This window comes from Falco cherrug, chromosome 3 (genome assembly GCF_023634085.1).
Source record: "Falco cherrug isolate bFalChe1 chromosome 3, bFalChe1.pri, whole genome shotgun sequence".
Taxonomy (NCBI): Eukaryota; Metazoa; Chordata; class Aves; order Falconiformes; family Falconidae; genus Falco; species Falco cherrug.
Genome location: NC_073699.1, coordinates 33,019,121 through 33,031,970, shown reverse-complemented (window position 1 = coordinate 33,031,970; position 12,850 = coordinate 33,019,121). Strand labels below are relative to the sequence as shown.

The 12,850-nt window shown below is 39.9% G+C and overlaps 1 protein-coding gene across 9 annotated transcripts in view; it reads right to left on the bottom strand.

The window, feature by feature from the left end:
• Positions 1 to 12,850, bottom strand: part of RUNX1T1 (RUNX1 partner transcriptional co-repressor 1) — a 116,194-nt gene that overhangs the window by 5,961 nt on the left and 97,383 nt on the right. For 8 of the 9 annotated variants that reach the window (XM_014285158.3, XM_014285160.3, XM_014285165.3 and 5 more), the window contains one exon: positions 7,319 to 7,509. In XM_014285158.3, coding sequence (XP_014140633.1) covers positions 7,319 to 7,509 — 191 coding nt within the window. Of the gene's footprint in view, positions 1 to 4,244; positions 4,795 to 7,318; positions 7,510 to 12,850 lie in introns of all 9 variants that reach the window. The other variant, XR_008731398.1, reaches the window with a different exon arrangement.

Genomic DNA, 12,850 nt, shown 5'->3' with positions numbered 1-12,850 from the left:
ATCCCTCCCTCGCGCAGATCCAATTGCAACATTGAAGTGTGTGCTTTAATTGTGCTGTAATTATTACAAGGATGTCAAACTTGATCTATTCAAATAGCTGTTTAGTTAATACAGGCTGACTTCTGGGGAATCTTCATTCTGTTTCCTTTTTTGGGGAAGGCTTATCTGCACAGTCAGAACTGCCTCCAGATGTGACCAGAGCCATCATACAATATTTCAGTATCTTACCACAAGACTTGTATTGATGTCAGAAAACGGTCATTTAATTTTAACAGTATTGGTTCAACTTTCTTATTAAAATAGTCATTAATTAACTATCAGCCTGTACAGAACATGAAAAGTGATACAAAAGTACGAGATTTTAATGAAGTGACAAAGCTCTAAGCTGGCTCCTTACATGATTACTTAATGTGCCCTACATTGTCTGGTATGTGGTTTTGCCCATTGGACATATTATTTCTAATTTAACAGGTCATTACAGCTTTAGTGTAATTGTGGGAATAAAAGCACATAAAATACAAGAATTTCAAAATAAATTTTACAGCTCACATTTATGCAACAACTTACTGCATTTAAAAATTACTACAGTGCAAATTAGCATAAACAAGCACACATGCCACGGGGAGCTTGCACTGCAACAGTAACTGGATTTGACGTGCAGAACTCCCTCTCCTACACAGCCCTCACCGTTGTGGCCATTCATTGCTCCTTCCCATGTGCAAGTAGTGAAAACCAGCACTAACGATCAGGGTTGGGCACTGCAACCTTTGAAAACAGATGCCTTCTCTTTACATTGCTGGCTGATGGCTCCAGAGCCCAAATTCTACTGAAAAAAAAGCAAGGCATGAGATGCCAGCTAAAAGCCTGCACTGTGCTTCACATGCCCCTGCTCGTGTATTACCAGTTGATCCAGATATCACGGACAGAGCTTGGGCTCATTATGGAACTGAACATGCTCAAGGCATCTTCCCTCCTGGGAAGCTCTAGCAGGTACCAGCAAAAAGGAGCACACTGGCTGAACGGTGTAGACAGCATCTCAGATAACAGGGGACTACAATGTCATTTTGGTGACAAGGTGGCAATCGTCATACAAAGGTGTGTGAGAATGACTATGAACTGCTTTTCATCCAGTTTAAGGCTCTCCATCTCCTAGCACTGGCAAGACACAGCCTGGAGTACTGTCCAAGTTGGGATGATGCACTTCAAATACAGCAAATCAAATAAGACAAATAAGACTTGGAAAGAGCCCAGAGAAAGGCAGCCAGAATAATCAAAAGTCAAACACAAGCTATGAGAAGAGACTGAACAAATTCAGACTATTTAACTTGAGGAGAGATGGTAGCCTGAGAGGGGATGGTGACACCCAAATGTCTTGGAGGCCACTGCAGTGGAACAGGCAATGACCATGTCTACATAGATGAACAGAAGTAACGGTATCAAGCATTTGCAAGAAAAGCTGGGAAGAGATGTTAGGAGACATCTTTTTAAGGACAAGCACAAATTGCCTAGAGGCGCTGGAGAACCTCCATCCCTGAAGCACAGGAAAAGCAGGTACCTTAGAGGAACGACACAGCTGGAGTTGATCATGTGTTGATAAAGGGAGTAGCAGATCTCGCAAAACCTCTCCTGGTCTATCTTCTCTGTCTTTAGGTAGTGACCTACTACACTGCACTTCTAGCTCGTGCTTTACAGAGTTCCAGATGTAGCTAAAACTATGAGGAGGGACTGGATTACAGTTTAACTCTGCATTGATTTTCATGTGAAACAGTGAGGTTATGCAAAGGGCCAGATTCTCAGACTACATAATTTAATTTAACTTCACTACCTTGAAAACGGATTAATTCAATGAAATTGGACTAAATTACACCAGATGGGAATCTCGCTCCAAATTTATGCCACCGATCGTATTTCATCCTCCTCTTTCAACTGACAAGGAACATCAGTCTTAGGTCAGATCCTTATCTTAGGTCAGACTTAATTCTCATGGACTTAAGCTTCCACTTTCAAACAACAGAACTCAGAAACTTCTGCTTGCCATCATGAAAACTCTTAAAAACAAATGGTCTCTGTTTCTGTGGTCTCCAGTACCAGGGCACAAACTCATCAATAATTTTGCGCATCCTGTCACTTTCATCTTTGACATATTCAGCCACAATTAAGTATTTTCTTCCCCCTGACACCTACAGCTGAAACTCAACATAGAGCTTGCTTAGAGAGCGAAAAAAACCACCACAAATGGAGTGACATGTCAAAGAGACGATGAACTCTGAAATGCCATAATACAGTGTCAAACACTGCTCTGTCATCTTCAACAAGTTCTGGTTTTCCCCAGTTTAGCAGGAAAGGAAGCATGGCTGGGTATGAAGAATGAACATCTAGAAATCTCTGAAACCACAGTGGTGTAAATGAGGACTGTATGAGCCACTGAACACCAGTGTAAAAAACCAGAAAGCTGTTGATGAAAATTCTATCCAAGACCTGTTAGAAAGGGAAGCACATTGGTACTGTGGAAATTCCCACACTGCATCAAAATGCAGTGCTCCATACAAAGATACTCAAATCTGTAGATGCTTCCAGTAAAGTTGCACCTATCACTGAATACTCCAGGCTCGCCCAATCCACTGTTATTGTGTGAAGTATGTCTATGTTCATACAAGTCAGCATGAGAGAAGTGAAATCCTGAAAACAGAAGTGCCAAGAAGCATACGGATGAGACATGCAAGCTGGCTAGCCAGGCTTAGCTTAGTAGAACAGTGCCAATGTTCACATCACATCTGGACTGATCCTGCACAGAACACATGGCTCTGGCACCTCTGTACCACCCAACACTGCAGGGGATGATATCCTACTTCTAGAGAGATGCTGAGCCAAAAAAATTAAACATTAGCTGACATAGGCATTAAATTTAATACCAACCTAAAAATGAGGCTTGCCTGAATCACAGCATCTGATGCTCTGAGTCAGGTTTGCTGGCACAGTCCTGGTCTCAATGGATTGGTCAGCAGAGACTGAGCCCAGCTGTCTTCAAAATGTCAGGTAAGTGTGATATTCACATACAACATAAACTACATAAACTGCTGCAATATAAACAAGCCCCAGCATTACACATCTCTTAAAAGCAGAGCTGGACCAGTTACACACTTGTTTTATCTGAGCAGATGTGAGCATCTGCTTTAAGTAGAGAGAACTGAAACATTTGTGTTCCTTCCCAGTCCCCAGCCCCCACCCTAGGCAAAAGTGAGGAAGAATCCTGAGTGTCAGATTTTTCAGTGGTGTTTTAAACCAGAGCAGAAAGACAGATGTTTTGATGATTCCAGCACACACACCCACTTCTACAATCTGGGCAGCCAGTCTCTTTGCTAAGCTGTTCACCCTTGCTATTAAAATTGATTTGCACAACAGTACATTGCAGCCAAAGCAAGCACAGCAGTCATTAAAGAGTAGGCTGCTCACACATGTTTCTGTACTTAGCCAAGTCAACTACTGAAGAATGGGTCATCTTTTGTCAAGCAACCGTAAGGAACTGCTAAAGAAATAATTTGTGGTTCAGGAACAGCCATGCTGACAGGTAGATCTTCTCCTGTCCTTTTGCTTTCCAACAGCACTGTGCTCTGTTAGCTGTTCTTCAACCATCTCTCATTAGAATAATGGAAAATAGTTACTATGTCCTGGTCAGTTGCAAGGGCACATGCAAAGAAACTGCAAATCTTTAGAAAGCAAATACTGAAGCAGTGGCGCTGCCAGTTAGACCATATTGAACAATTCAAACATAAGCAAAGAACAATAGTTCAACAAGGGATCAGGTCAGAAATCAAAACAATACTATGTAATGTGATTATTTTGCAAAACACTGCAGACCATGTCTTAAAAGTCAAGATGCTTCCAAATATCACACCTCCCCTATTAGTCCTCTCACTGTCCTCAGCTCTCTTTACTCCAGTCAGCTCAACATGCCCAATTTCACTGTTTTCTTGCAATCTTGCATTAAAGGGATGATACTTCTTTTTTCTGGGTTAAAAAAAAAAAAGCAAAAACCACACAGACACACAAACCAAAAAAAACCCAAACCAAAACAAAAAAAAAAACCACAACAAAAAGACCCAACCAAACAAAACCCAACAGAACCAGAAAAAATAATACACACACACACACCCTCAAAAAAAAACCAACCCAACCAAAAAAACCCCACAATCTACTCTTTTTGAGACCTATGAAAGGTCTTGGATGAGGAGACTACATATTACCTTAAAATTACAGTAATTCCAAAAATCTTGAGCCTTAGTTATCACTTTGGAGAAGATTGCAATAAAAATCATGCCACAAAGTTCTCACACCAGAGTAGCTTTAAGAAGCTTCAGCTAGGTCCAGGTTGCATTTTACTGAATAACAACTGAAGAGCCGTTAGGGAGAAGCCTTGCCAATAGACAGGGAGTGGCCATATCAGACAAAAATTATATTTGATGCATTAGAAATCTGGTGCCAAATTCCCATCTCCATTCATAGTTTCAACAGCCAAAAGAACAAATGACACCCGTGGGAGAAATAGTTTCTGTTGGGAACTGCACGGAGATTATATAGCAGCCTATACTGAGTTGTCTTGCAGGCCTTGGTGTAATGTCCCGCCAAGGATAAGAAATGAGGAGTGATGCTCAGCCTTCCTCTAGACCTGTAAGACTGCAGAAGCTCTCTTCAGCATTCTCATATTTGGAACTGGAAATATTCCAGCCCTGGAAATATTACTCCAGTGCCTTTAGTACACAGGACTCTGCATTGCTGGAAGTGTTCTGCTGAAAGCTGTAAACAGAGAAAAGTTTATGGAGACTTACAACCTAGACAAATGAGGAGGGACATTTACAGAGAGATTGAAGAAATAATGAAAACCAAAGTAAATGTGAAGTTTTATTCCTCAACTCCAATAAACACAAGGTCTCATCCCTAAAGAAACACTCTTCAAACACTGACAAACTTATCTCCTGTCCTTAAAGATGAAAAGTCTAGTCCATTCTTTAAGGAGTTATCCGAAAAAAAGAACAACCTGAGTTAACAGGTAATTGTGAGAAGTGTTGCCCTAACTGTAGCTGAAGAACTCATTATAAAACCTTAATAGACACGTCTAACTCTCAAATAAGCTTCACTGTCATCTTCCTTCACAGTTAATCAAGCACCTGTAAACAAAAACTTAGCAAACTTGACTTCTGTCTACATGTTTACTAATAGTTGCATTCTTCACCGCAAATCAGCCACCCTGGTGTGCCACTTATGACCACAGCGATGAAAGCTGGAGGACCAGGACACTACACTTCATTTCCAGGTCCAGGAGGCTTGTATCCTCCCTGAGGAAGCACAGCCCCGAGAACACCCATAACCCCATGAGCCATGTTTCATTAGAACACAATTGAAATAATTATTTGCCTTTTTTAAAAAGTCTTGCTTCTAATAAGCAAACAACCTTGTAAGCAATTCTGCTGAACATGTCTGTCGTTATACAGCTTTTTGCAGAGCTATGACTACTCAGAAGTTAATTACAGCACACAAACTCTCCACACATTCCTTTGGATGTACATTTGCTTGTGGAAGAATGGGCTGTTATGTATTGGCACATAAATACTTCCTCTGTCCTGCCTACACTATATCAGTTCACTGAACAGATTTAATTTGCTGTTTCCTCCAAAGGCATTTACCTTTGGAATTTTGGTTTTAACAATAGGAGTCTCTTGTATACACGCACACACAAAACGACAGCTCTTTAATGATGCTAAGTCAGAAAAATGCCCTTTCTATGAACATAGTCTGGGAAAAATGTCCTTGAGTATCTCGGATACAAAATGCCAATAAATTGAATTTATGTCTCATTTAATCTACAATGGAACAGTTAGTACTTAAAGGGTACATACACTTCCCCTAGTTCCTTTCTTCCTCAGAAACTTTCAGATGCTGAAAATCAATTCCTTTTGTCTCCTTGTTACTCATCTGCTACACATTAAGGAGAAACTCTGGGCATTCAGTGATCCCACAATGGTCTTTCATCTCCAGAGAAGCCTGGTATGAATTAAAATCTTACGCTCCCTCAAATTATGGATGCATACTGCAGCATGCCACTGACTTATCTGCTTGCGATTTTTACCAGTCTTCTCACATGCTGCAGCTAGCTCATCTGCATCTTTCAACTTAAGTGACTCTTCTACAACACTGCTCCACTGAGCCCATCAGAGGGCTTTGACCCTAGCATACACAAATATACATCCCCCCACGACAGGTACCACTACCTACTCTTTTTTTCCAACTCCCTGCCATTTAGAATTTATATTAAAAAGTGGGTTTACTGCAGCCAAGATCTTAGTACAAGACCAATAAATACTTCCTGAAAGTAATGTTCTTTCATTTCAGTGGCCTTGAGAGATGATTATTATACACAAATAACTTTTAACTGACGTCATTTCTTTGTCATGTCCGTTTTTAAAAACATGCCCTGTTTTTAAGGGCAGTTTAAACCTAAAACATTGTTTTTCTAAAACGGACGTAAAATTTAATTGCTATCAAGACTGCTGAGGCACTGACCAAACACACACTGCTCTTTCACTCCCAGCTTCCAGCTAGTCATGCTGCTGGGTGTCCCATAGCACAGCAACTTCAAGGCTTCCACTCTCAGGTCTGAAAGTAAAGTGAGCTTTAACATACTTATTCTTGGTTTACTCTTTGTTGCTCTTTCAGTCTCTTTTTCCTCCTTCCAAATGCTGTTTGCCCACTCCTCAACTCTCAAATTTTCCCTGCAGCCAAAGCAACATATTCAAAATAAGGAAACACTTGCAAATCTACATTCATATACTGTCCTACAGGAACCATCACTTTCTGCTAATTGCTTCTACATCCAACACTTTCACCAGATAAGCTTTTAGCCACCTTGCTCTACAATCTCTTAAATGAATCAATTCTTTGTTCAAATTAGATTTCAGTGTGAAATATTTTTCATCAAGCAATCTTGTTATCTATTCAATATAGTGGTTTGAAGAGCTCTAAAATAAAGCTACTGAAAAGCTAAATGAGAACAGAAACATGTGCGTTATATGTAACCTGAACAGCAGTTACATGGTGAGAACACAGCTCAAATTCACTATTGTGGCCTCAGATTACAACACAGCCAAGAAAATTCAGACCTGGGCATGCATCTGCAATACACACCCAAAGCAACTGTGTAAACAGTCAATAGCGGCACTGAACTCTGATGTCACACGAATAGCCTGTGCCAGATTAAAGCTAGCTCAGATTTTTATATTACAGTTTACAGCTGCAGGTGATGCCTGTCCAGGGAAGACCTTACCTCGCTTGAATCCTCCTGCTGATTGATAACAGCTAGTGCATCCTCTGCAGCCTGGCGCTTGGCTTCGGCAACAGTGCGCTCCATCTTGGCTCTCTCTGAAGTGATCATGTCGTGAGCTTTCCGCTCTGCCTCTGACACTGCCTTCTGCAACTCCGCCATCGCCTGACGCTTTACTTCATTGACAGCTTCCTCTACAAAGGAGGCAAGAAATCCTCGTCAGCACAGGACATTTGGCACAGGGCTACCGATGCATGAAATGCAGCAGATACTCGGTTATATTGAGAGTCTTCATTTCTGACTAGAAGGATACAGAGGAACCTGTCTCCTCAAGACTCTTTAAGACCACCCAGGTGCTTCCTCCCCATCACCAAAATCTCTAATGCCTGTGGTGATTCTTGCTATTTTGATTCACAGTCAGTACTACCTTTATGTACAGACATTTCCGATCTCTGGCGTGTTATTTTTGTAATCTTTTTGAACATTTTATTTGGAAAACTGGTTTTGCAGCACACCAGATTTATGAATTATGTTTGGCAAGAATTATTATTTAAGTATCACAGACTTTTTTAAAAAAAAGTATCTTTAGGCTCTGGAAATTAAGACAGGATTTATAGTCATTGACAATTTTTTTCCCATATGTTAACGAATAAAGACATTAAGTTCAAAAAACCCCAAGAGTTTATTTTAAAAAATTTCTATCACTGGTCTAATATCTTTTCCTAGACACAGGATTTTATGAGCCATAATTACAATTTGTTTATGAACATTCATTTGACCTCTTGATCTCTTCTTCGAATCCATGTTTACACTGTGAAGACTCCCTGGCTCCGCCGAGCGCTCGAGCACACCGGAGCCAGCAAGGCTTCAGTGCACAATTAACACTGAGCAAGGGCACGCCGCTTCGTTACGTTCAAACTTTCATCCTTCTTCTAAGTCAGTACAAGCCACTTCGTTGGCATATACTAGTGTCATATCTTTTATTCCAGAAAACATGGACTGTCACAAATTAAGTATTTGGGTTTTGATGCAGGAAGAGTGCAAAGATTTTACTAATGAACAGTCTTTTAATTGACAACTAAAACAAGTAATTTCTTTTTTATTTTTTAATTAACTGCTCTAATTAACAAGGAAACCATCCTCCCCCCGAATTAGTTTATCTAATTTTCATCTTTATTCAAAGCAAAATGACAATGATTAATTGAAAATTTAATAAGCTGTAATTATTAACTTGGCAAACCTAGTACCAATTAACACTCTATTAAAACTAATTATGACATGTTTCCTTCAAGTGTTTGCGCTTAATTGTTTCATCCACTTAAAAACCACCTTAATTAAATGTTCTGTTTAATTAAAAACATAGATTTCTAATAAAAATGTTTTACTATAGATTAAAATCTAAGTATTACAACTGTGCTATGGGTTTGAGTTTTAGTCCACGTATTTCACCCACTTATTTGTGTGCATGCATACGCACTTAGACCTAACTCTTGCATACAGATACTAAGTCAATAACTCTCTTAAGCTATGTCTCATAGCTCTGCACTTGTTATTTGAAAAAATAAGGACTACGTGAAATCTCCATTTTCAGTTATTAAGCAAATTAAAATAAAGACTTAACTTCAAGCCACGTACTGAGATTAAAATTGAAGTAATTACAATGAAAGAAGAGTTCTGTAACTCTGTGGGGTGTGTGTTTGTGTTATGTACGTGCATGCCTGCGAGAGATGCTTCTACTGAAGTTTTCAAGAGGGGCGGAATTTAGAGATAAAACTTATGCCTTTATTTTTATGAGGCTGAAAATATGCCCGTATATTACCCTACCATAAATGTTGTTTAGGGGAAAGCCTCAGGAGAGGAAAAAATCATACCCTTCAACCATACAGCCAAGGCTTAATTTACTTTGAATATTCAAGGTGAATTAAAATTCTATCTAAGTGGCAATACAGGACAATAATTTTTGCTTACGATCAAAGCTGCAGCTAGACTAATTCTATATGCAAATCAGGCAATTTATATTTAAATTATGCATTCCTATTCTAGTCCCACAGGCGCACACAGATCAGCAAAGGGAATTGGTAGGACATTTGCAAGGTGCTTGAATATTTATTACCAACTGCAAACATTCACTGATCGTGAGAAAAGAAATATACACAGGCAAACATACAGATGCAATTTTATTACCATTTTCATAAAAATGAGGCAACTTAAATACAGACATTTTGTGCCTATGAACTGCAGTTACTAACAAAGTGGATTTTTTTGAGAAAAGTCTGTATTCTTGCTGATATTTGCTACCAATGGAAATTATCTTTGTATGGCATGATGCACTTTCATTACATCATATAAATTTAGTTAGTTTTACATTAGGTGTTTGCAGTGGTTAGAAATGCCAGTTTAAACTACTGTATTAAACAGAAGCACAATAGTCCAACATTTTACAAAGAGTTCTAATTTTATAGCTTTTCACTCGACATAATCTTCTTGTTTTCAGTTCAAATACAGAAATTGAACCTTATATTCTAACTATATTGTTTAAGCTTTTTTGGCAAAGCTTCTAAGAATGTGAAGATGCTAAAAGTGCTTACAAGGCCATATGCCTGACTGATGCCTTTTAACTGGCATAAACTATGGACTGGACTTCAGTATTTCCATCAACTTTTTGACAACAGAATTTGTGTTGTGCTATACTAAGTGTGAAAACAAATAGCTAAAGTACGTCAAGGTTTTTGGTCACAATGCACCATGATATTTCAATATATTATGAACCCATGAACACCCAAATATACTAGACAAAATTTCATACCACTGATTTTCTGCACATCTTCTCAAAATAAATGTTTACAGTGCCTACAGATATTTTATAGTCATAGAATGCAGGCTTCATAGTTTCAGTAACAATAAAAGCTGTAAGATGTGTGCAAGAAAAGTTATGGGTGATGGTGAAGGAAATTTTATTTGCCCTGACAGCGCTGAACTATGAAGACCAAGAATGGTATCAGCACTCTTCCTTTCCCTGAATTTCCAGAGAAAGGAAGAGTGATTAGATTCCAATATCAGAAAACATAAATTGGGAAGTTTTTAAAACCATGTATCTAAGATGCATGTATCTGCATCCTCCATTTTCCCACTAATGCTGATCTTTCTTGGTATAAATTCACACTGTTCTTTTAGGAACACAACTGAAATCTCCCTTCCCTTTGAGCAGTGCTCCCTTCCCTTTGAGCAGTGCTAACTCACAAGAGAAGCTCCAGGGAGCAAATAGCCTTTGTGGCACAGGCATCACTCAGCATGGCCAGAGGTCCTCGGAGTTGACTCAGGAGAGATACTCAACTTATCATTTACTGATGTATATCACCCTGATTCACCAGCCAGCTCCCGGTCACCTCCCTCCCATCACGGGCCCACTCAGCCCAGATGGTGAGAAAAGAAAGGTGGTGGGGAGGGGTGCAGTCCTGTGCCACCACGATGTCTTACACCGTCTCACTCCCAGGCTGACCCTCCAAAGGCAGCCACCGGCAGTTGGTGCCATGAGTTCTCTCAGCTTCATGCGCCAACATGTGCCATCTCTTTCTCAGGACTACCCTGGAGAATGTGCAGGGGCCTTACTGTCTTTGCGTGACAAAGTATGGTCATTGCATACCAGCTTCCACCTGGACTGCCATGAACAGCAGGCCTTGCTAAGTGCCAGGGGATAGCTGGAAGGCAGTTTCCTCATGACACAGAAAGAAGCTAAGGCAGCAGCCCACAGCGGGCCTGGGGTCCCCTCAGTATTTAAGCAATAGGTATTTCCAGACAGTGAGTCATCCAACCTATGAACTGACTGACCCTCTTCACATGCCTGCCTGTCTCCGGACTACTGAGGGACACGAAGAACTTGGCTTGGACTCTCTGTCTACATATCTGTAGTTCAATGAGATGAATCAGGGCACTGATGACTCCTTTCTGCTGATGTATGAAACTGAATTGGGCCCACGCGGCTTTAATTCACAAGGTGCTGCATACTGCGTGCTTGCGCCAACAATCACAAAAGCACATACCTAACTTCATATATTTCAAGAACTGTGCTGGAGTCTATCAGTCTCCAAAAGTTTAAAGTGAATCCTTTTTTCACGTGCTTTTGAGGTTGCTTATTAACTGCTTTTATGCCAAATTATTTCAGTTCAATGGATTCAGCATCCCAATCAGACTCTTACACTTGATTTGGCTGTCTACATATTGCTCTTTATGGACAGTTGAGATGATACCAAGATATCCACACTGAGCCAGCAGAAATGACTTGTGAGACTTGCAGCCTTCTTGACTGGCAGTTGCAGCCCAGCCAGGGAGCTACAGAGCATCTCCAAATGGCAGTAGAGACCTATTCTTACAGAGCTGAATTGGACCTTTACTGCTGTGAACTGACCATTAAGTTGTGGAGACCTCCAGCTTCAGTGCACCCTCCTGAAAATGCAGGTCTGATTTACGAAAAGCAGTATGCTTTGTTATGTTTTACTACTCTTAGTAACATACAGGTATGCATCCTGTAGAGTCAGACTTTGTTTATTCTCCAATTTGCAGGCATGCTCAATTAATACAAGGAATCCGATTTAAACCCACATCAGCATGAAAAGAGAGACTGGAAATGGGACCAAAGGAAAAACCTTGTTTCAAAGGAACCGATTACGGCCACAAGATGACACATCACAGCTCCTGTGTGCACCATTTGTGGATATATGCAATGTAAACGTACCTCCAATTTTACAACTCGAGCCAAAATCTTCGATTAATTTGTGTTGTTAGCTTAGGAAGAAACTTTTTTTTCTTTTACTGTACTACATCTAGGAGTCATAAATGACCTGACATGTCAAATGACATAAAAATCTCAATTTTGCAAGAGGAATAAAGCTCCTGAAACTCAACTGAAAAATGCTGCTCTTACTGAGATTTCCTGGGGCTATTTTTTTTCTTCTTAGTTTTCATTTAAGATGTTAACATAAATACAGCAAAGCAAACTATAAAAATACTTTTAGACATTGAGTTACAAAGGCTATACTTTCCTTGGACAAAAGAAAAATATGTAATTGTTTTATTTTTCATAGGAAACACAATGGTTCCAAAAGTATTAACATACTGACAAATGTAGACTTCACATGATAAACCCACATCACACAAAAACCACAACTTCTTGTCTGATGCAACGATATGCTGGCATAACATTTCTACACATTATGTTCTGTGTCTAGTTTAAAATACTAGTTTAAAAATCTAGTTTAAAGTAGCAAGCGGTTATGGGAGATTTTATCACAAAGCATCAAAACTGCTGCATATTTCCCATTTAATCATTAACTCCTGCTCAGACAGCTGCTGTAGACTTCACGGTTATACAGGTGTTCAAAGGGGGGGGGGGGGGGGGGGTCAGGGGTATGAGTATATACATACAAGCTCAACTACTTCACTGGAGTTCAAGAGCTACCGGCCCCTGTGAAAACAAGGAAGCTCTGATATCAATGTGCTAAGAGCAAAGGCTTAGCTCCAGCACTGCCATGGGATCCT